The sequence below is a fragment of the Grus americana genome, chromosome 2 (genome assembly GCF_028858705.1).
Source record: "Grus americana isolate bGruAme1 chromosome 2, bGruAme1.mat, whole genome shotgun sequence".
NCBI classification, from domain to species: Eukaryota; Metazoa; Chordata; class Aves; order Gruiformes; family Gruidae; genus Grus; species Grus americana.
In genome coordinates this window covers 1,573,246-1,598,109 of record NC_072853.1, presented here as the reverse complement: position 1 = coordinate 1,598,109, position 24,864 = coordinate 1,573,246, and the positions used below count along the sequence as shown (strand labels likewise).

General features: G+C 49.6%; 1 protein-coding gene across 2 annotated transcripts in view; it reads right to left on the bottom strand.

Moving 5' to 3' along the window:
* ZC3H3 (zinc finger CCCH-type containing 3) overlaps window positions 1-24,864 on the bottom strand; it is a 182,624-nt gene that overhangs the window by 15,373 nt on the left and 142,387 nt on the right. For both annotated transcript variants that reach the window (XM_054815362.1, XM_054815363.1), the window contains exons 8-10: window positions 22,507-22,576; window positions 16,897-17,028; window positions 1,009-1,184 (exon numbers count right to left, since the gene is read on the bottom strand). In XM_054815362.1, coding sequence (XP_054671337.1) covers window positions 1,009-1,184; window positions 16,897-17,028; window positions 22,507-22,576 — 378 coding nt within the window. The remainder of the gene's footprint in view (window positions 1-1,008; window positions 1,185-16,896; window positions 17,029-22,506; window positions 22,577-24,864) is intronic.

Here is a 24,864-nt window from a genome sequence, read left to right as displayed (position 1 = left end):
CGGAGAGCCCGCTGACCGCTCATCCCCCTCTGCTACCTTACAAGGCAGGGCCAGGATGAGGCCCAAGACCAGGCAAGAGCATGGACCAGACCGGTACAGTTCCCAGGTCCCCCCGTTTCCATCCCACCTTCACCCTCACGTCCTGCTGCAAAGAGCCACAGAGGAGCCGAGCACCCAAGCTGGTATTTTCTCCTCCCGCTAACCATGACTTAGATTTGGTTTTTAAAGCCAAATTTCAATTTGGCTTTAGTTTTAATTACATTGGGATGTAGTCATCTACTGGCAGGGCTCGGGGTTGAGGGTAGAGGAAGGCAAAGATGTGCCAAGCTCAAGAAAATCTGTCTCCTTGTGAGGACGAGGACCAACCATCATAAGCCTGCAGCTCCATCCCAGCACCCAAAAGCATCAGAGAGAGCTCAGAGAGCTTCCAAGGATTAACCAAGAACCCAGCCCAGCATCAAACAGTTTTACAAAACCTATTGTATCTCCATGCCTATCCTCATCTCTGCTTCTTCAGGCAGTGAGTCCAGCCCCGACGGCCACACCAAGGGCTCAGCTTTGCTCTCCACTGCAGAGGTGAGGAAGAGGGATGATGGTTTCCAGTTTCCCACAGAGCTATGGGTAAGCTGTACTCACTTTCAGCAGTGGAGTCTCCATCAGGGCTCCTCCATCTCCCAGGAGGAAGGTCTACAAAAGCCTCGGAGATACCTGGAGGTGCCGAAGCCCTGGACAGCACATTTCTAAGGGTGAAGATAGCCATGCTCCAACAGCTCACGTTGGATAGCAAAATGCAAGCTATCTTCTCTTTCCTCTCCCTTGAGCATGGACCTTGCCCCACCCTATTGCTCATGGTGGCTCTATGAAGAAGGCACCATGACCCACATCAGCAACATCTTAAAATAAACCAGCACACAGACAGATACATGCCTGGAAGAGGAAACATCCAGCGCAAGCGAGGGAGAAAACTGTTTAAGAATAGCAAAGTGAGTTTCTTCTGCTCTCTCTTACCTGCCCGTCTCCTCCCAGAGCCGTCTCCACTTAGAGGGGGGTTCGCTGTGGTCCCCATCTTCAGCCTCTCTTGGGTGGCGCTTCTTCTGTGGGTGCAGAAGCTTGCAGTGGGCACCCCTGGGGCAGACGCCTTTCTTGGCAAAGTCGGGGCAAACCAGCGTGTGCTTCTTCTTGCACTGCGAAGGAAAAAGAGAGGAACGTTGGGAAAGGCAGTGAAAGCCTCGTGGGGAGCACAGGTTCCTAGAGCTGGGCTCCTTCAGGTGGCACCAGCACGTTGCTAAAAGAAGAGAAGGATGTGTTGGTGCTTCTTTCTCCGTATCAAAATACTATTCCATGCCAAAATACAACTAAAAATACTACTCTCCTCTGGGAGACCCTACACACTCACCCACAACCTTCCAAGTGCTTGATTTTATGGACCCAAACAACCAAAGTCTTAACAGCAATGATCTACCCCCAAGCTGGTGATGCTGGGAGGTCCCAAAGAGGTTAAGTGGGCTGAAGAAGCTGGTTTTGGAGAGGACACAGGGTTTTATTGTCCCAGACGTGGCTGAACTTGGGCAGGAGCATGGAAGATCAGGAACGAAGTACATTCCTTTTAGGACTTATTTTGGGATCACTGCCTGGACTACCCTCCTGACGAAGGTGGCCCAAGGCTGGAGCTCAACCAGCTCTGCCCGAGGCTTGGGAATGAGCTTGGCTGACGCTCTCCTGTCCAGGGAGGCTTAACGTGGCCAAGGCACAGCACTGGCAAAATGACGGCATCAAGATGTTCACCCCTAAAAGCGCTTCTGTGCTCCCAGCCTGGCACTGTGGCGGCTCCCAGCAGCAACATTCACAGCTGTCCCTGCAGCCACCAGCTGTGCCAGCGGGAGGGAGATGACGGCAGTGCTCCACAGCTTCCTCTGGACAAGGTTTTCTGCTGGGAAATAGAAGTTCTTGGCATCAGGAAAGGCAGAAAGAGTGCAAGCAGGGCAGAAGAGATACCTTTGGATGCATTTCCATCTAGGTAGCTAGGAACATTGGATGGGGGAAGGGAGAGGGAACAGCCTCTCTCTAATCCCCGACTGTTCCCAACACCGTGACAGCAACACCCAGCGATCCAGAAAGCATCCGATGATGTGCGATGTAGGTGAGCTCCTGCCCTTTTAATGCAACTTGACTTTGGGGGCGCATGGGAGCGGCTCCCCACGTTGACCTTTGGGATGAGGCGGCAGCCCCGCTGAGCCTTTGGAGCTCTCTCCACAAAAGAGCAGAAGGGTTCGGCAGCTCTGCTGCCCGGGGCCGATCGCTGGAGTGGGCAGCGGAGCAAGGAGCTCGTCTGCTGCAGGTTGGGGATGGCGTTGAGCAGCAGGAGGGCCAGGAATTCAGATGGACACACGGACACTGGCTCAACGGGGGGGGACAGTGTGGCAACAACACCACTTTTCCACCGAGAATTCATTAAAAAAGCCATGATCTCCATTCAATTCTTCTGTAAGAAGCTTTTATATGAAATCATCCCCGTTTTCAGCTCAGAGACCATCTGCATGGACAAGACTTGCAAACCCCTATGGTTTATCTTCTCATTCCCTTTTTCCCCACATGCTTTGCTTGAAACGATCCTTAATATGGATGGATAGCAATGGATGAAGATGCCTGCCCAGGAATTACACAACTCTGGCAGATCCCAACAAGCGGATCCCAAGGAAAGCAAGAGCAAAACCCCAGGATTTCATGTTTCATACAATATCGGGCAGCAAACCAGGGAGGGATGGACTCTCAAGCTTTGCGATCACCTTTCTGATTGACATCAACATGAAATAATTCCCATATTATCCTTATAGCCGGGGCCAGCTCTAGTACAACGGCACCGATCTCACTTGACGGCAAGTTGACCTGATGGTACATCAGATCTACAGTACGCTGGCAGGTTTCTTGTCCACCACCACCTCCAGATCTCCATCCATGCAATGATGGTGACAACCTGCAAACCTCCTATTAATTACAAACCTGCTTTAAGTTGATAAGTGCTAATTATTAGCAGGGTGGCAACTCTTCAGAGCCTCTGCCCAAGGATGTGAGATCTGCTCCCATATAGCGGTTCCCAGCACAAAATGGACTTGGGAAGGGGAAGAGCAAGAAAAAAGAGCCTTGGCCTCAAAAAACCACATGGATGCAGCACCCTTGCAGCTGGCGGCGACGCTGCTATGCTGGGGAATGATGTTATTTTGGGGAAAAGCCAAGAAACGTGGCTGTTTCTTCCTAGTGGGACACCCAAGGGACCGGTTACAAATCCCTGCGGAGGAAACAGTGCTGTGGCCCCGGCTGGGTGACAGGATCGGGATGCACCACCTCCCCGGTGTTCTCACCAGCACCGACCTCCAAGTCAATCATTGTACCAGACCACGTTTATTGGCTCCACGGCAAAAAGATACTTAATAAAGAAAACAAACCGTGTGCGACTAATCCCAGGGCCGTGTCCCCAGCTCGGGTTTCTAATGGCTTTTCCATGCCGCTCACAGCGCTCAGCCCTTCTTCCGTAACTCCCCATCCATCGCTGCCGTTTCACGGCTGGGATGGAGAGGCTGGGATCATCTCCCCGCCAGGCTGGGTGGCTGGAAAAGCCCCTTCCGTTTATTTACGGCAGCTCTCCTGCTCTTGCCCTGCATGCCAAAGCAAACATGCCGGGGCTGGGTTGCTGCAAGGCGGTTTGCTGCTCGCTGTGTGTCAGCCAGGGTGAAGCCGAGCGGGGCTGCGGGGTGACGGGCGCGACCTCATGCTGGGGGCCATCTGATCCCTTCCACCTGTCGGGGTGGCTAATTATACCCCATGGGACCCCCGCCAGCCCGCAGGTTGGACCATAAAGAGAAAAAACCTCTGGTCCCTTCCAACAGAAACAACAGAAAACTCAGAACACCCCTAAAAAGCCCTGGGGAGAAATTCCCCAGCTACATCGGATGCTGATGAGGATTGCCATCATCCCGCTGATGCTGTTCCCATCCCAGCCTTCCCGCTCCGGGGTTCCCCCCGCAGCCCAGACCAGCAGCGGTGCCCGGTGCTGGGACGGTGCCCGGCTGGCAGCCCCCATGGCCGGGACTCCTCCCTGGCTGCCAAGGCAGCTCTGGGTGACATTCAAGGTGCCGCTGATGGCCCACAAAGCCTTAAATGGCCCAACGGACCCTGACGTGCACGAGGAGCGGGACAGGGATGAGGAGGTCTGCAGGGTGCAGCCTTCTTTAGCACGGACCTGGCAAAGAAGGAGGCAGCAACTGGTGCAAGGTCCCGGCTCAGCCTCGGGAATGACGTTAATTAACATTTTCCATGAACGAGCTTGGCAGGAGGCAGCGGAGGGCGGGAGGAAGGCGAAGCTGGGTTACTGGGCCGACCAACAACCACCCACTGACCTTACGGGGTGGGGATGAGAGGTCCCATCCAGCCCAGCATTCCCGGCACCGCTCCACCAGCAGTTTGCCCAGGTTGAACTTCTCAAGTATCTCCAGGCTTATCTCACCCCGCTGCTCGATTGCTCCTTTCCCAGCGACAGGGGACAGCAGGTCACAAGGGACCAGCAAACGGACAAGAGATGGCAAAGCACTGGTGCATCTTCCCATCTTCTTGGACCCGTGTCCATCTCTTCATCCACTGTGATGGACACAAAAGCCCAACTCCTGCCCGGAAACCCAGAGCACTGCGGTGATAATAGCACCAAGCAGACCTTGAGCATTAAAAGCACAAGTTAATCCCCAAAACCTAAGCACCTCAACTCAAGTGCTTCCTATTTTTTAACGCTCTCTGCGCACCCACGCAGCTTCGCCGGAGCTATTGCAGGTAGCCCCATTGCCACACGGCAGGATTAACCAGCTGGATTGATGTCAGGCTGTTTAAATGTCCCTCTTACCCGCCACGTCTCAGCACTAAGTGGCTGTTGGGAAGCTATCGCTGGAGGTGGCGGAGCTGTTTTCTGATGCCGCTCCGAACTGACAGCCAGTAAATAGCTTTTTTTTGATGGCTTTTTTATAATTGGGTGCAGATGGAAGGAGCCTTAAAAAAAAAAAAAAAAAAAATTCCAGCTCCCTGTCGTTAAAACCTGGAGGACAATACATCCAAACATCATCCAGGCTGTGGAATAATGGTGGAGAAATTTAGCCGGAGCATGTTGTCCTAAGTAATTTGCTCCAAAATGGGTTTCAAGCCCCAAAACAGTTTGGTGCCCTAGTAAAATGCTTGCAGGGAAGTAATGGCTTCTGACGGCCTTCTCCAAATGCTCGTTAGGATTTGGGATCTACCAAATGCTCTCTAGGATCTATCACAAAGCCATGAACCCTCTCCCTTGGAATCTGCAGGCAATAAAACAGTATTTCAGCTAAAATACCTCAGGAGCTGGATTTTTTTTCCTTCTTTAAATGTATCTTCTCATTTGGCAATTGCTTCCTTCCTGGTCTCGTTCCTTGCCCCCAGCTCCCTGTAGACTGGTGAGAGTTCTGCTTAGAGTCGCAACGGCCAGAGGTTGGATTTTCCAGGCTTGGCTTTTCTGTGTGTCCCGTCTCAGCCTGGAGGAGAGCCCCACACCTCTGACAGTGCTTGCTGACAGTATTAGTCAAAATATAAATAAAAGAAGAAAAGCAAGCCAAGAAGATGGAGGAAGACCAGCCAGCGACAGTGAGTAGCTCAGCCCTACTCCAAACCCAAAGCACCTGGGGCTGGTTGAGCCACCACAAAAGCAAAGCCACGGTCATAAGGAGGAATCATTGAATCATTGAATGGTTTGGGTCAGAAGGGACCTTTAAAGATCAGCTAGTCCAACATCTTTCACTAGCCCAGGTTGCTGAAAGCCCCATCCAACCCGGCCTTGAACACTTCCAGGGATGGGGCATCCACAACTTCCCCGGGCAACCTGTTCCAGTGTCTCACCAACCTCATAATAAAAAATTTCTTCCTTATGTCCAACTCTATCCTCTTTCAGTTTAAAACCGTTGCCCCTTGTCCCGTCACTACAGGCCCTGCTGAAAAGTCTCTCTCCATCTTTCTTATAAGCCCCCTTGAAGTACTGAAAGGATGCAATAAGGTCTCTCGGAGACTTCTCTTCTCTAGGCTGAACAAGAGAACTGTCTCAGCCTGTCCTCATAGCAGAGGTGCTCCAGCCTCTGGTCTTCTTCATGGCCTCCTCTGGACTCGCTCCAACAGCTCCATGTCCTTCTTGTCCTGGGGACCCCCGAGCTGGACACAGTACTGCAGGGAGGTCTCAAGAGCGGAGTGGAGGGGCAGAATCCCCTCCCTCGACCTGCTGGTCACGCTGCTTTGGATGCAGCCGAGAATACAATTGGCTTTCTGGGCTGCAAGTGGACATTGCCAGATCATGTCCAACTTTTATCCCCCAGTAGCCCCAAGTCCTCCTCCACAGGGCTGCTCTCAATCCCTTCATTCCCAGTCTGTATTGATACTGGTGATTGCTCCAACCCATATGCAGGACCTTGCACTTGACCTTGCTGAACTTCATGGGGTTCACATTGGCCCACTCCTCCAGCCTGTCAAGGTCCCTCTGGGTGGCATCCCTTCCCTCAAGGGAATCAAAGGCACCACTCAGCTGGTGTCATCTGTAAATTCACTGAAGGTGCACTCAATCCCACTGTCTATGTTGCTGATGAAGACATTAAATAGTATTGGTCCCAGTACAGACCTTTAAGGGAAATCACTTGGTACTGGTTTCCATTTGGACATTGAGCTGTAACACTTTGGATGTGGACATCCGGAAGGTGAATCCCAAACTGAAGAGTAAAGACCAGCATTTACCCCTGCATGGGAATGTCTATGGCATTCAGTCATTCCCTGCACTGCTTTGTGAGGAACCCCATTTCCATCAGAGACCCTCGCAATCTCATCCATCACACCCCAAAGCTGTGATGGAGCCAGTTTCACATGGGGAACCCATTGACAGTGATTATCAACCCTAAATCATCACCATGGGGGATCGACACCCACCGGACATCCCCTACAGTGTCATCTACATCAGGGATGACAGGAGCTCCACCACATGCATGATTCCAGGTGGCTCAGGGAAAGTGTCACCCACTGCTCACAGGAGGCAGAGATCATCCGACAACAGAGAACAGATGGGAGCGAAGGGAGATCCCAGCACAGGAAACAAAGATGAAATCTGCTCTTCTTTGCGTTAATCTGTACAGAAGTTCAAGTTGAAATCAAGAACTCTCTGCCTCATCAGTATATTCCCACTTTAGAGATGTGATTCAGCAACTGCTTTTCCCCTGAACTTCCTAATTTTCATGTCTTGTGATGCACCTCCTACAAAGATATTAAAGTGCAAGAGAGAAAATCACAGACCGGTATTTATCTAGGCACTATTATCAACTAGCCCAGGCTATTAAGCAGTTCAAGTTTGCCCTGATAAGCAACATCTTTAATGTAAGCATCTGAATGCTGTTGAAGATACTACAGTTAAATTAAAGTAGCAATAAGAACCCTCATTATGCCATTACAGAGTACGGTAAATAAGATGCAACTGGAAACCCACAAAGATTTCCACAGCGATACATGGGTAGGATTGGGCATGGAAGAAACCTGATTAATTTTAAACCTCTTCTGCAGGCTACAGAGTGTTTTCAACAGAAAGCTCCCATCGCCAGTACCAAGATTTATCACTTACTGTCAGCAGCACAAGGACTCACCGTCCCCAGTGAGCCAACGGTACGCACCCAGACAGATCTCAGCCTGCTCGAATCCAGCCTGGCCACCACTCATGATGTTATGAGCAGACTCATTACCAAGCCTATCCATTTATTTTTTTTTAAATAAAGATTTTACTGACTAATCAGTCTGTTGACTGAAGATTTCTGCTACCCATTATAGGAAAAAAACCCCAAATCAAGCAGGCAACTCTAGCACCCAGAAAACATCTGTCAACCAGAGCCAAAGTTAAAGATAAATGAAATTAAGTTGCTTTTGTAGTTGATTTTCATACAGCTGCGGTGGACTATAAAAGAGCTATCAAAGGCAGTGCTCTCCATCAGCTATTTCTGAACAATGGGAGAAGGTAAGCCACAAATCCGCTATCCCAGAGAAGGGGCTGCCCCACTTGCCAGGAGTTATCTCCAGTGCCACCCAGACACGCCTGCAAGCACCAAAAATCAGCAGGAAAGTTGCGGTCCACTCAGCACACCATGAACTCGCAGCTGGAACAGGTGGATACGTGGCTACTGTCTACAGATATGCCTAAAATATCACTAAAAACTCCTGGCAAAGAGACCCAATGTAATCTGGGTCAAAATGAAGGTGAGGGAGCCATGCCCATGTAGCTCTCGATGCTCCAGCACCACGAAAAAGGATGCCGATGCATCCACCTGGCCAACTCCCCTCCTCTTTCCCCCAACGTGTATGTTGACATCCTGCCTCAGAAAGCCCAGAGAGAGCTTGTAACCTCTAAAACCAGCCCCACGCAAAGCTTCACGCACGCAACCGGTGTTTCCGTACCTGTCCTCCATCTGAGCCCAAAACAGCTGCGTGCAAGACGGAGATAAATTTAAATCCTAAATGGCTCTTTCCCTCACACGAGCAAGAGAAGGGGGAGGAGAAGCTGCCGAGATGCTTTAATGCGACACCTCCTCATCACACGCTCTTCTGCTGAAAGTGTATAAAATGGATCATCTCTTAAGAAGAAGCAATTTGCTGATGTCCAGACCCTAACGTCCAACTTTCATGAATACAGGCAGTTAAATCTGTTTGAGGTTTGATTCTTCTAATAGGAGGAGGAGTGAGTTTTATCCCTGGCGCAGGATGTGTTTGGTGACAAGGAGGTACAGAGCAGAGTGTCGGGGCTCAGCAAGCCCATCCCCACGCGGGTAATCTTTAAAGATTTCACCGAGATGGAAAAGGGATATGTCTCTCTCAGCAGCAAAATCATGCAAGTCTTTCTCCTCTTCTTCTTCTCCACTCTGACCAGCTCACTCGTTTCACTGATTTACAGCTTTAATGAACATCCCCCCCATTAGTTGCCTCCTGGGAAGCCTCTGATCATGTTGAGAGGTCCATCACTGTTTCCCCATGGCCGCTGTGCTCAGATCCAGCCAGATCCGGCACATCTACAAGATCCTGTCCTTCCCAATCCAACGCCACGAGCGTGTCCTGCTCTGAATCACAAGGGAGAGGAAATTGAAAGCAGTTGTGATGATAGGATCATAAAAGGAATAAGATGGACGTATGGCTAAGATACAGAAAATTGGGGATGGCTCAAAGCTTAGCCTTCCCCGTATCCCTCCCCGTGCTAATATCAGGAGAGTTTTTATATTAAGATTTCTTGCACTTCAAACAGCACCCCTAGTAGCTGGGCACAGAGGAGCTTCTCAGCTTGATTGGCTCTAATTCAGCATAACAACGTCATGGAGTTTGGAGATGAGCGCTTCAAGCCAGGAAATCTGCTCCTGCCACGGCTGGTTCTCTCCAGGCATCAGCCCTGGGGCGACGTGAAAGAAAAATCATCTGCATTTGAAACCTCTTAGTCAGTCCCAAACTAAAAGCGTGAGCCAAACGATTCGCACATGAAGGAGCTGCTTAAGGTCTCACACGGGATCTGAAGGGCCTCCAGGAGAGGAGCAAACCTTCACTGACCCACTGATGCGATGCTGAAGACCCACAGGTATGAGGCTGCCACGCAGAAAACTGATCTGAAAGAAACTCAGCCCCAAAACACGTCCCCTCTTGATGCTAGCACACCTGGACGGAAAGGGCAGGGCTGTTTGCAAAGTTGGGGCGTATCCCTTCACAACCCCCAACACATCCAAAACCTTTCCCAGATCCTCTCTGGCCATGGCTAGTACCAGTTTTGGAGGGACGAGATCAAGGAGCAGCCTGGGCCTTCAGGACTTCCAGAGCCAGAAGATGTTTAGCAACCTTCGATGGACTTTTCATCCAGAGATTTGTCCACATACTCCTCCGCTAAGGGAGAGGTCGGAGCTCTGAAATGGCAGCAGTGACCATAGAGCAGCTCCCATCCCACCACCAGCCCAACCACAGCAGCAGGGACCTTGGGGAGAAGGAGCACAACCAATCAGAAGAGCAGGATGGAGAAGCAAGAAATCCTTCTTAAAGGATTTATACACAGCTTAGTAATTCACTGTGATTCTTACACTTTCTAGACTCAAGAAGCTTCTGCCATTAAGCACTTCCAAGCTTTTTGCTGTCACAAAGTCTCTTGGTGCTGTGGGAAGAGGAGAGCCAGCGTCCTTTACCTCTACAGCATATGGGACAGGTGCTGTGGTGGCCACCATGACCACCTGGGACAGAAGTCCAGGATGATCAGCAGGCTGGAACACCTGTCCTAAAAAGAAAGGCTGAGAGAGGTGGCATTAGAGAAGCCTGGAGAAGAGGAGGTTCCAGGAGGATCTTATTGTGGTCTTTCAATATAGAAAGGGGGTCTTAAATATGGAGAGACTTTTTACCAGGGCCTGTAGTGACAGGATGAGGGCCAACAGTTTGAAACCAAAAGAGGGTAGGTTTAGATTGGATATGAAGGAAGATACTTTTTAAGATGAGGGCGGTGAAACACTGGACCAGGTTGCCCAGAGAAGTAGTGGATGCCCCATCCTTGGAAGTGTTCAAGGCCAGGCTGAATGGGGCTCTGGGCAACCTGATCTAGTGGGAGATGATCTTGCCCATGGCAGGGGGGTTGGAGTAGATGGTCTTTAGATGTTCCTTCCAACCCAAACCATTGTATGGTTTGATGAAAGATGGAGGTGGAGTGTAATTACAGAGCTGGGAATCAGCCAGCAACTACCTGGATGAACGTGCACAGGTAGGTTCCTCAATCACTGCATGTGCTCAAGGAAAAGGCAAGCTGGCTGGGGGTCAACCTGGGACCAAAGGAGGCGGGGAAAAGACACAGAAAGACCAACATCTGATGGCTGGTGGCAGTGAGAAAAGAAAAATGCTGGTTTAGCCAGCAGGCAACAAAATCCAGCTAAGAATATGCAATATGAACAGTGTTGATCTTCACCTTTCTGTGGTAACAGATTAAGGGGAACAAGGACCCCAGGCTGCCACTCTCCATCATGAACCGAGCGCTGGATAATGAAGAGAAAACTCCAAAGACATTTAACTGTTAGCTGCTCCTAACATAGCTCATGCGGGTTTTCCAAAGAAATGTGTTAAATTTAATGTATCAGACACATGAAATAAGTTTATGGTGGGAACCTATTAAACTTCCACCAGAAAAGGAGAAAATAACCAACCTAATGTGTCATGAGACTAGAGAAACGTAAACGAGAACAAGGAGTCAGCTAAGAAAAAGTCCCCGCATTTAAATTTTCTACAGAAAAATCAAGCAGCTGCCACTGTGAAAAACACCACACTCCACCTGGGGATGGAAAATGACTTTTCCCAAGGAAGCATCACTTCCTCGGGCAGGGTGTGCTAACCACACCTACCCCTGCTAGCATGAGCGTGGCCAATATTTTACGTGGATAAGGTGCAAATCAGAGCTCCAGTGAAAGGCTGTTGGATGAGCAACTCAGCAGGACCAAAACGATGGATTTTAGGAGATCGACAGACAGTCCCAGCACAGGTCAACCACGAGCATCCCTGCTGCAATGGCAGGTCCCCTGGTCAAGCTTCACCGTCAGGGACGGGGCTGGTCGTGTCGGTTGGGGTCCCCAGGAACGATGAGTTGCCGGCAAACACCGGAGCACACAACCCCCTCCCCCGTGATTTATTCCAGTACATCTCCCCGTGCGTTTTCACGGTAGCCTCGTTTAATCTCACTGTGTCTTACTGCTTAACAGTTCCCACGGGGGAACAATTTACCCACAGGCTTCAAGACAGCTGATGGAAACAATATGAAGATAGGTATTTAATGCAGCACGCTCGCTAATGTACACCATGGGGGAAAAGCTTATTTAATACAAAACAATTTTACAGATGCAGCAGTTAGAAGGGACCAGGCTGACTCACTTGCCTTTGCTCTGAGACGCTGCGAGGGCTGGAGGACGCCAGCACCGAAACCTAGCCGATTCTGCCAAATATAGTTTATTCTCCAATGAGTCTTGTGCCTGGAAGCAAATCTCAAGGCATCTGCTCCTTGGGGTCATCTGTGGATGCAATTCAAGCGCTTGCCGTAATTCCCAGGTCTCATTCTAAGGTTAGCCATCAAATATTACAACAGCGGCTCGACGTGCAATGCACATTATCACCCTGCGAGCTCCTTTGCGCTGAGTATTATTTCGTATTATTTTGTATTATTTCATATTATTTGGATGTTATTTCAGGAGCCAAACATGGGTGCAGCAATGAGAGACACTTGGCAGAGAAATCGCCCCTTGGACAAGCCGAGCATCTCTCCTCCACGGCTCACTGGCCATGTCACCCGCTTATGACCACATCTCCTCCTGCTTCTCCCTAGCCCCGGGGGACATGCCACCACAGCTTCGCTCACTGGTGCTACCTCATCCCTTGTGCCCACCAGCCTCACCCCGTCCTCAGCCCCAAGTCGAGAAGCAAGCACAAGGACCCATATGGAAGGAGGGACGGGGAACCAGAGAGGAGCTTTTACCGTAGAGCAGCTCATTAAAACGTCTTTGGAAAACCCTGGGGAGCACCTGCAAGAGGCCCCATTTCTCCCTCTCTTCCCACTTCCCCCTTCAGGCTTCCTCCAGTGCAGGTGACCAGCCCAGAGGGACCAGCCTCACCCAGTGTGACCATTTCATGGTGCCAGAGAAGGTCAGGGAGCTCCAGACAAGGCAGCAAAGAGATTTCCACGGTGGGCGTCTCTTAGTGGCTTTAGCTAAGACATGTACGACATTGTGTTTAGAGATGATTCTAGCCGCAGAGCTATTTGGAGCCATATTTCACCGACTGCTTCACCAAGCTGAACTTCCAGGTCCCTCCATTCCCTTTAGGAAGCTGTAGCTCCACATGTGTGCTCGGTAGAGAAACTTCCCAACTCATGACCAAGGAATGGGTGAGGATGCTGGAAATCGAAGTTCTGGCTCTGCTACCAGCTCCCTCCTGGAAACGATTAATATTGGGGGTAACACTCTCTTAACGAAGGACATGGTCACGCACTCTTAGAGGAACTGTCCCCTCATCCCAAGGGTGGAGGGACCTTTACCCTCTACAGTCTACATTCCTGAAAAAGGGACTTGGGAATGCAAAATTAAAGCCTTCTCACTTATTCTGAGTTTCTGATGAAGGCAGAGTGGAGTTACAATGGTCAAAGGCCGATCAACTTGGCCTGAGCATCCTGCAAGACGTTCTAGAAAGTACTTAAGAGGCGACACTGCCGATGACATGCCATAAATTATGGATAATAATGGACATTTTTTATGAAGGCCTGATAAAAATCAGAAATCACGTTTCTTTGGGGCAGCATAGAGAAGAAAACACAACTGGGAGAAGAGCCCAGGGTGTCAAGCCCAGCACAAAAGAATCTAAATTCCTAATTACCGGTCATCCTTCTTTGAGTTTATCCTCTGATGATGCAACGCTGGCATTGCACACCTTTGCTGTCCGCGCCTTTTGCAGTTCAAACCGCAGGCAGACGGTTTTCACTGTTCCTTGGACAGGAAAAGGCAGAACGAGAGGAGATTTACTCCTGTCCTAAATTATTCAAAAGAAAAGGGACTGCGCATCTTTAACAAGCCATCGTTTTATGAAGCAAGGTTAACATTTTTACTTGATTCAGTAGAATATTATAAACTCTCCGGGGTCCATTTGAGGACTTTCTACTTTGAGGAAAGGAACAGACTCAGCACTTTTTATATTATTTAGAGAATAAAATTAACCCTTAATGGCCCAAGCTGGTATTTCTCCTCCCCAGTTAAATATGGCCCGCTCAGCAATTTCTCCCCATATATAATTACAGGCTGCTATCCATCATCTGTAGGAGAATGCTTTTCTGACACTCTAAAAGTGACACGGTAAGCACTTTTACTAATAGAATAAATATTCTAAATATCTCTTTTATATTTTCATTTAAATTGGAATATTTTAAAAATAATTGTAGGGACCCTGCCTGTGTGGCTAGCGCTGCACTGGAGGGAGGCAGCAGGATGCCTGTGTTTTCCTTCGGAGGAAACGTTTATCCTGCGCGCAGTCCCCTCCACGCGCTGCTGCGAAAAGTAATTAGGCACAGACTAATTTATTAGCGTTTCCCGCCACTCTTGCTGATGTCCTGCTTTCCTTAAAGCTCTCACTTTTGGCTTTTTTCCCCTTCCTTTTGCCTGGTTTTTGCTCTGTAGCTGGTTTTCCTCTAGAAACAACGGATTTTGCCTGCAGAAGGGACTGTCCACTGTCGCGTTTGGGTTCTGGGACAGGCTGGTGGCTTTGCACAATGACACCACGGTGATGGGCGCTGAGCACCTACAGCTTCACTTGTTGGGTTGTACCTCTGCCAAGGAGTTACAGGGATGGAGAAAAGGAGGAGAAGAGCCCTTTGGGGCTCCAGCCCAGAGCAGCACATGGATCCAAGCATCTGACTGCTCATCCCAGCAAGTTCCCCAGTGAAAAGCAGTCAAAATCACGAGGGAGTTAGAAATCTCCAGGAGCAGCAAGTCTAAGCAAAACCATGCTTAGGCAGACATTTATTCATGCGTTATCTGTTAAATGCAATAAAATAGTATCGTTCCAGAGGCCCGCTGGGGCATATTTGGGATGGTGCCCTGCGATCTGGCAGACTGAAAGCAAACAAAATGATTGTTTCATTAGTGGTTTGGTTTTTTCAGCCGAAGAGCCAATTTAAAGCAGTGCCTGCGAAGTTCCTGTCGTGTTTTCAACGTGGTACCAGGAGTTTCCAGCTTGAGAAGGAGGTTTTCACCATCTCCTCCTCTTTGTCTGCTGTCAGCTTGTGGAAGCGGCTGAACCAAGCCAGGACATTGATGGGATGTTTTCTTCCATATCAAATGTGTCCTAGAGGCGACTAGCAAAATCCCCAGAGAGAAGCAGACTGAGAGAAGAGGACAGCTCTCATCCTCCAGCTGGGCTCACGGAGATGGGCCAACGTTGCACAGCGAATCACAGAAACATGGAATCATTGAATGGTTTGGGTTGGAAGGGCCCTTTAAAGATCATCTAGCCCAACTCCCCTGCAATGAGCAGGGACACCTTCACCTAGATCAGGTTGCTCAGAGCCCCGTCTATCCTGACCTTGAACGTTTCCAGGGATGGGGCATCCACCACCTCCCTGGGCAACTTGTGCCAGTGTTTCACCACCCTTATCATAAAAAAATTTCTTCCTTAGATCTAGTCTGAACATCTCCTCCTTCAGCATAAGGCCATTCCCCCTTGTCCTGTCACTCCCTGCCCTTGTCACCAGTCCCTCTCCAGCTTTTCTGTAGCCCCTTCAGGTACTGGAAGGTGCTCTATGCTCTCCCCAGGGCCTTCTCTTCCCCAGGCTGAAAAACCCCAACTCTGTCTCCATAGCAGAGGTGCTCCAGCCCTCACATCATCTCTGTGGCCTCCTCTGGACTTGTTCCAACAGCTCCATGTCCTTCTTGTGCTGGGGACCCCAGAGCTGGACACATTTATCCAGAGGGGGTCTCATCAGAGTGGAAGACACGGGAGAATCCCCTCTCTCAACCTGCTGGTCACAATGGTCAAACGATGAACATGGTCAAAGGATGAGTAGAAATCCTACCACATAACCCATCCCAGAAAAGAACCCTGGTAACTCTCAAGTACAGCAAAAAAGCATCATCTCCACAAATCTGAGAGACCCCCTTTGCTTGATTCAAACCCGGTGGCACATTGACTGGCAGCCCCTTCTGAACTATGACTGCCTGGGGACTCTGATGTGACAACATCGCTGCTCTCGCCAGTTTGAGATGTCAGCTGGAGAAACCAAGTGAAGGTGGCTCGTACGTTGCTCACGGGACCCAAAAGAAAACCACGTGCTCTACTGACGAAAGAGTGGTTCACACTAAGAGGCAAATATCTTATCAAATGGAAAACAGCAAAGAGGAGTCAGATAGGACAGTCACTTTGATTTCCAGAGGAACACCAGCACAGCCAACCCCCTCCCTTAGCCACGAAGCAAGGAAAGGTGAGATCCTGCAGCATGACTCCGTGCCACCGAGGAACCGAGCTTGTTGCCGCCTGCTTCTCCCAACGCTTACAAAGAAGCAGGGAGCCACGACATGAACCTCAAAATTTCATTTTTTTGCATATAACAGCCCTAAAATTCCTTTGGAAACCAGCAAGTGGCAGCCAGCTCCAGGCCCCGCTCCAGGAAGGCTGCTCTCTCTCGAGCTCTGCGTGTTACATAGGGTGCTGTAAGCTCACGGATGAGGCTGCAAGTCTACCCAGGGTGCACATAAAGTCCATGTAGGACTTCACTGCATTGATCTAAACTAGAAGGCCCCCAGGACTTGGAGGAGGGCTCCACGAAGCCCCCGGCTACATATTTGGGCACAGCTTGAGGGTCAGTTGCTGCGGGGTAGGTGAGGAAGGGTGGTCTTACTGCTAAGACCGAGCAACAAGATCTAAGGCTCAAATTTTAACCCGTCACAGAGCCAGCGTGCAAAACAAGCCTGAATGTCTCTGGTTTTTCTATGCAAAACAGGGACTCATAAGCCTTTTCCTTCGCGTCTCATCTATTTAACAGAGCAGTTTTCAGGGCAGGTACTATGAGCTCGGGCATGGGACATCCTGGGGAAGCTCCTCCTGGGGAAAGACTGGCACAACGTTTGCAAGCTACAGCCTTTCATTTGTTTCCCTTTTTCCCTGTCTGTAAGCCACTTTGCCCATCGCCCTTCGGAAAGGCACAGGACTGCTGTTCATCACATCCAGGTGTTCAGCAGCTTCCAGCTCTACGGCTCCCTTTGGTGCCGTAGCTTGTGCGAAAAACAGCTCGTGGCTTCAGCGAAGGCGCATCCGTCCTGGGACTCCGAGAGCCGGTTCCCTTTTTACCTTTTCTCCCATGGGGCAATAGCCTTTGAGGAAATCCTGGCATACTTCTGCCTTCCTGGACACGTAGACGTGGCTGTACGGGCAGTTGCTGTTGCTGCAGATCCCCTTCAAGAAATAGGAGCACACCGGCATCTGCAAGGGCAGAGGATGAGAAACCCATTAGTGCTCCCCCCCGACTCGTGATTAGGAACCGTTCCAACACCCAGAACTGAAATAAAACCACGACACACGTAAAATAAATATACGCCTTTTGCCAGCCGTTGGTCCCAGAGGTATTTTTAGTTTGTCTATTGGTCTCCTGCAACGCAGCTCCCTGAAATTATGTGGTCCCACTGTATATATCCACAGGGCGAACGCGGTGCCTTTAGCATCCTTCAGGATGCTGGAGAAAGGGTGGAAAGTATGAAACTGCCACCAGAAAGAAAACTGCCTCTGTACGGCGTGGGGAAGGGATGGAGGAATCGTAATAAGCTCTGCTATCACGGGGGCTTTGCTGGCACGACGCACGTGGCCGGTTCATCTTCTGCCGACACTCCCAACTAACCTTGAAGAGTAGAGAAGGGGCTTCTGCTCCCCGGGCTCCTCGCTCGCCAAAGGCACTAAGCTGAGCGCACCGTCGCGTGGCCGAGGACCGAGAACACCCTTCCCAAGGGGTGATATAGCAGCTGTGATGGGAACAGCGGCGAAGGGCTCACACCCAGCCTGGCTGCACCCTCCCATGGCGGGTTCTGGCTACGGCAAGGGCCAAAACAGCATCCGGGGGGGTGCCTCCCTCTCTGTTTGGCTCTTCCATGGGTACGGAGCTGGCTGGAGGATGCACAACACGTGGTTAGATGCTCCAGGAGGGATGCCCCAGAAGGGAGGGAAAGGAGGAGAAGAGCCCGGGCTCCTGCCATGAGCAGTTGAGGAGCAGAGTGGTCAGATACACGGAGCAGAGCCCCGCTCCCGCGCTCACCGCTCCCGAGCTTTAGCAGCGCGACAGCCGACGAGGAAAAGCAAACGAGAAAGATCCTCATCGTCCTCAAACCACAAACTTCACCTTCTGCCAGCTGTTATAATTAAAAACAAATTACCAGCCTGCTGCGATATTTCAGCATCCTTAACTCACCGGTTACCGCAGGCAACTTCCCGACCCGACTAGGCAGCTGCCGACAGAAACGTGCGCTTCCCGAAGCCATCGCAACCGTCCGGCTCCTCCTGCTCAATCCCTTGCCGCTCGCCTACGCGCCAAATTTCCTTACTGCTCAGCGCAGTATCGATCCCTTCGTTCACCAGTAGCATCTCGGTCCCGCCGGTTCGAGCGTCCCCAAACTAATATTTACAATTCTGTAATAACCACAGCCAAGGCTATCCGGAAAAATCCCTTTCCCTGAAGGGCACATTAGGGTTTTAACTAAATTGGCTCACTTGAGGCAAAGGGAAAAACAGAGAGAAGGAGGGGGAAGCAGAGAGGAAAGAAAACAAAGGGTGCTTTAAAAGAGAAGAGTTTATTTTTAATTGTCTTTTAACTGCAGACATTAACATAAAGGACAGGGCTCTGGGGCTATCTTTTTTGGTGGTGGTGGTGTGACCGTAAATGATTCCCTTAATGTAGTTTTTGATATAGAGCCCAAATTAGCTCTAATAAAAAGGGATAATAAAGGCAGCTCTTCTACAAAAATAAACTCCTCCTAGCTGTCAAGCCTGAGCCATTATCAAGAGGAAGCAGCACTCTCATTTCAATTAACCTTGTTTGCACCCCACTACGTCCACACAAATAACAATAACATTAATTCAAGGCACTGGTGCGGTGCGTCCGTATTAGACAGCTTTGACTATGTACACGCTTTGGAGCCAGCAGCTAATGAACCCGAAACTCAACGTGAATTTCCAAATTGCTCACAACAGAGTTTTGAAGCTCTATTAGGGAGAAAAATGCTGATTCTTTTTGAGTTCCTCAAGGGGAAAAGCTGTTGTAGCAGCAGCGGGCGGCTGCCCGAGTCCTAGCCTCTCGCTAACCTTCACTCACAAACCCATTCATTCAGATTTACCGGTTTCTCTCAGTCACCGGGACGCGATGGTGGCTCTGCCCCGTTGCGGAGAAATTCCCTGCACGTGGCTTAGGGCTCTGTCCTGCATTCCCTGCGGGGCAAAACTCCCCAACCACCAGCTTTCCCTCTCCTCCAGACTCCTTTTTCCATTTCCAGAAGGATAGTTTGGTTTTTGAAAGCATCTGCAAGGCATTGTGCCCATCTGGAGCAGCCCTCCGCCCCAGAGAGCATCTTCTTGGAGCAAAAGTTTTGCTGCTTAGCTTCCTGCTGCTGCGACAGCCGAACCAACACAGCTCTCCCATAGCAAACAGAGGGATCGTTCCTATTTTTCAGTGGGGAAAGTGAGGCATGGGATCACCCCCAAGGTTGAGCAAGAGTTTTGTCCTCAAAACAATAGTTAAGCCCACCCGAAGCTTCTCTGATGAGAAGGTTGTGGGGCTCCCCCCCGTCCCATAACCACAAAGTGAAATCAAGAGTCAACTAACGAGGCGTCAGCAAAACTGGCAACCCCCAAACCACAGCCGACACCACATTGTCATTAACCACACGAATAAAATCATCCATCGCATTAAAACCCTGCCTCAAATAGCCAAAACCAAGCTGCTCCCCTCAATCCCTCATCCCAGGAGCAGGTGGTATCTGCTCCAAAAACCCCACGAGAAGGAGAAAAACCCGCTGCCTTCCTCTGCCGAGCGACTTCACCTGCCTTTCTCCGCCGCTGATAAATGAGGCTAACGCCACCTTTGGTAGTAATCACCCGGGTTAACAGGGAGCTACGGGAGTTGAAAAGCAAAGTCGCCTCTCGCTTTGGGTAGCAGCATCCCCACAGCTATAAATCACCCTGAAACAGGCTTGAACTCCGCAGAGGAGGTTGTTTCTCTTCCAGCCGGCGCTGACGACAAGGTGGTGAGCGGAGACCTCTGAACCGTCCCCGGGGTGGCTAATCCTGCGAAAAATAATCCTCCTTCCCCACGGAGCGCGATGTGCATGGCCAGAAACACGTGCTCTGAAAGCATTTGTTTCTAAGGCGTGTAAGAGAGCTGGCACCTGCCTGCTTCGTTTGTGGGCTTGTTAATTTAACGACTCATCTTGGGTTTAGATGATGCTTCGGTAGCGGCAAACTGCTGAGGAATTTGGAGAGATGGGCAGAGGCCACCTGTGTCCCACGGGACCGCTTCCCAGGGATTCTGTCCTCAAAATGCCATCGGCGAACCAGCTCCTCTGCAAGAGACTTCAGCATGGCCAATCCTTTTTAATTCAGTTTTATTACCACAATGAAATTATCATTATTCTTCCCCAATTCCTAACTGGCAAGGTGCTGCTAAGGTGGAAAGGTTGAGTTTTCCATGCTATGCTGCAGCCATCACTCTCCATCTATCCACCCAAAACAGAGCCCAGAAGCCAAAAGCCTGAGGTCCTCCTCGAGGCACCAAGACACATTGGTGTTTCTAGAGGGGAAAATGAGGCAAAATAAACGTGCTGAGGAATATTTCCAGGTACTGAACCCAGCTGGCACAAACCCATCCGCATCTAGCCGTCGGTGGACACGGCTTCGGCCAAACCACTGACCACAACGGCTCCTTGGCCATCTCCAACTCCCAAGTCTCACCCAGGTTTTTGCCCTGGGACCAAAACCAAGCTCCAGCACCTGCTAGAATACCATTTAATTCGCCGGTACAGATGTAAGCCAACGGTCCTCTGCAGTCTGCATGAGCATCAATCCTTTGGCTCAGAGGCACAGGCAGTGAGCTGCAAGCTGCCGTTAGCATTTGCACGTCCTTTACTCGGGTGAAAAGAAGTCACGGGCCCCATGTCCACTCTAAATCTGCATTAATTATAACAATTCTGGATACACCAACAGCCAGTCCCTTTGCAAAGCTTTCTTCTTGCTCGGTTTCTTTATTTCTGAAGTCTAACTATGTGTTATAGGAAGAAAAAAAACCCCCAAACCAGCCCTTTTTCCTTCTATCAATTCTCATCCTCATCCTTCTTTTGACATGCCACGAGTCAGGGAGTATAGCTGTCCCCAGTCTATCTTCTCTATTTTATATACTCGTGATTAAGTGACTCTGAAGAGAGATACATGTAAAAAACATATGGTGCTTTGTGCCTCATTCAGAGCGACTCTGCTCACCACCAGGATAACTTATGAGCTCCCCACTGACAATGAACGTGCCTTAGGCAAACGGAGGGAAAGGGAGACAAGAAAACCGCGTGCCCAAAGGCAAATGCTGTCGGAAAAGGTCCTGTCCCAGATGCTGATGAGACTCGATGTCCCATGGGTTAAATCCTTTACAGGTCAGTAATTGCACCGTAATTACCTACATGATGCTGTGGATGGGGAATGGAGGACGGTGATGCTCAAAGGGAGTGGGGAGAAGAAGGTGCTATAAGGACAATTCACAGGGCACAGGCTAAATAACCAAAGCTTGAGTAATTAAAAGCAGCACCTCCAGATCCAGCACGGATCAGGCGAGCTCTGGTCCCCACCGAGCCCCAGGCACAGCTGCGAAAGCTTTGACAAAGCTGCTTTCCACAAATGACATGCCAGAAACAGAGCCGAGGGGGGCTGCACAGTCATCGAGCGACACGATGAAGGACTGAGCCTTATGGGCTTCTCTGGGAAAACCGGTCCTCGTTTGCATCCCGCTTTCTGACATCTCCATCCCGACAGCGGAGCCTTGACACCGGAGCCGACCATAAACCGCTCCCCATGCAGCAACACCGCTCTGGGTGGCGTTTCAATACCCCGGTGGGATTAACCTTACTGCTGTTGTTTGGGTGATCCTTTGTCTGTAGCAGAGAAATGATTTTTCCAAATCCGTCCAACAAAGCTAAAATGTAAATGCATGCTTGAAGCACATCCCAGCTCAGCGAAGGACCCGTAGCTACACTTAACCTTCAGCACCGACTTCACCTCGGCTTCAACGCTTGAGGTCTCCAAAGCTACATCCGACCAGAGATCCTAGCCACCGAATGGAGGTTAATCTGCTAAATCGTCAACTGATAATCACTAAAAGAAAACCTAATTATTTTTCCACCTCAGTCCGTGTAATAAAACCACGGAGCCCCAAATACATCAAGAAGGTTGAAAACGATGATGAACTCAAAAGCCGTTCTGCCAGCCGGTTTCACTGCCTGGCTTTTTAGAAAGGTTAATTTATACCTCCAAGCTCCTGTTGTAACATCCTCCTCCTCTGACCCCAGCACAGGGTGATTTAGAGGGAAGGGTTTATGTTACAGACGTAGCTAAGGATTAGACACACACAAACGCTACTCCTGTGCTCTTCCTCTCTGATCCCTGGAGTTTAAGCACTCCTTAACCCACCGCACGCTACCCAACACAGCCCCAGGTGCTCTGGTTTCCAATCCGCTGCTTAACGAATTCATCTACCGATTCACCGCACCGGTTGAAGCAGCACACTCTGCTCTCACAACCCCATCCTGAGCCTGAACAGCTTGGCAAGTAAACTAGAAACAAACTGTTGGAAGCACTCAACGAGGTAGACTTCCCTATAACCACCAGCGTAAGTCTGCTCGCTCGTAGAGCCGCACCGTGCTTGCTGGAAGCCATACAGACCTTGTCCTTGGACACCTTGTGGGAAAACGAACAGGTCCCATCCGTCTTCTTGCACGTGCCACGGAGAAACCTGGAGATACATGAGAAAGAGAGGGTTGAGCATGAGGTGGGTCGCAAAACACGCAGTTTTAAACACCAAGCATCTGTCTTGCCCCATGACCATGTTTGCCCCAAGGCCACGAATACGGACAACTGCTGCCGAGCTCGCTGTTAATTTATTTTATGTCCTAAATTGGTACGGGTCCTTCTTGTTAGAAGAGTAGATGATGCTTTAGATTTTAGATAATAAAATAGGTTTTATTTTTTCATCTTATTTTGCTGCTCATTAGTAGGTAGAGCAAGGCCTGTACCGTAGGGTTCAGAGATGATGCTCCCAGAAGGAGAAAGGTCCTTCCTAGAGTCCTCATCACACCAGATGCTGGATGAAGCACCAGGAGGACTTCAGGGTGTGAGCGGCCAACAACCAGGAGGAGCAGGGGCAGACACACAACAGAAACCAACATCCCAAAGCACGCGATGATGTTTGGACTGAGAAGTTTTCCTAGGAGGTACCAGTGTGACAATAGATTAATAAAATACACACGTTATCGTGGGAAGAGCGCTGGTCTGAACCCCCCCAAAAGCAGACTCCAAGGGTACGTGTTCTGAGTTGCATAACCTTGCAGAGAGGTTCTGGAGCACAGAATAAGCTCCCAGCTTTATTTATAAAATCTGAGTAAATTTAGAGCTGAGTATGGAGAGATTCATTAAAAATAAAATAAAATCCAGGTTGGTTTGAACCAATGAGAACATATAGATGTGAGAACCAGCTGGTTGATGGCAACTAGTTTTGCATAGGACTGTGATCACAACAGAGCTATGTGCACCTCCGCAAAACACTCCGATCTGAAAAATAAAGGACACGCTAAACCAAAAGCAGACTGGGCTCAAGGCCAGGTTGGATGGGGCTTTGGGCAACCTGGTCTAGTGGAGGGTGTCCCTGCCCATGGCAGGGGGGTTGGAACTAGATGATCTTTGAGGTCCCTTCCAACCCAAACCAGTCTGTGATTCCATGATTCTATGATTCTACGATAACAGAAAGCTGAAGAACAGGATTGGAGCTAGAAGGCACCAGGGTAAGAAGACATGAGACCGAGAGTATATCAGTGTTGTCCTCTAGCGATTCATGTAAGTGGGGCAGGACAGAGACCCAAAAGACCTCAAGGACCAGCAACTCCTAAAGTGTGAAAGGAACACAGCCCAAAACCAGCCTTAGTCACCAACATAAGAACCAAGGATTCAAAGTGAGGACTCGGTAGCCGGCACCCCTTGTCCTCTATGTCACCAGAAGTAATCCAGAGCTGATACCTTGGATACCTGTGCCTTGGTGCTCGCAAGGATGTCGGAGAATGGGTGAGAGCGAGTGAAATCAATTAAAAACTAAATAAATCACCTTTCCCTCCTATAGGGTCTCACACTGAGCTTTGTGCAACCTCCAAATGATTTCTAGCACAGCAGCAATTTTACGGAGAAATTACTCAAGGAGTTCATCAGTGGAGTTGGCTTTTCTACACTTTTTAAACGACTAATAATATAGTTTAATCAACTGTTGGGCAGGTATAATGAGCTGGCAACATGAATCACTTCTGCTGTAATAAATTATCAAGTCTTGTAGCTGTATGGCGTCACAGGCTGAAGGACTCAAACCTGTTGCACGGATCCAAGCAGATCTGAGAAATGCTGCTAGAAGAAATCACCCAGTGCGTGGTCAGGGCAGGCCCTCAAGTCACTCAGCTCAGATCTGCACCGCTCCGATATCTGCACCAGGTACTACCCAGGACCAAAAAATCATTCAAGTCAGATGGTGTCTTTAGGGACAGGCTAAATGTTTTAGCCTCTAAATTCCACCTGGCAAACCCTGACGGCATCTACAACCTGACAGCAGTAAGTAAACAACTAAGGACTATTATTCTGATTCTATTTAAGAAATGTTGATTTGATCTTATTACTAATTCTTAAAACACTACTCTGATTTTTAAATTTTTTTAGAGCTTCTGTACTACAATATGAAAGGTTACTTACTAGACGTAAACGTCCTGGTGATGGTATCCACCTCCAAAATGTGAAATAAATACTTCTGCAATCCCCACAGGCTGTGCAGAACAACCAAAACATGTGTATTTAACTTGAAGGCTGGATGTGCAATCCTTTATTAGCATTTATAGGTGTAAAGTGGTGTGTAAATTTAGAGAAAAACTACCAGAAGAGATTAAGTAGACCACGATTCTCCAGCCTGGGAAGTCTGGACAGAGAGGGGAGGACCATATAGTTATAAATGATGCCTAGAAGGTGATCAGAGAACGATTATTCCATCCTTCT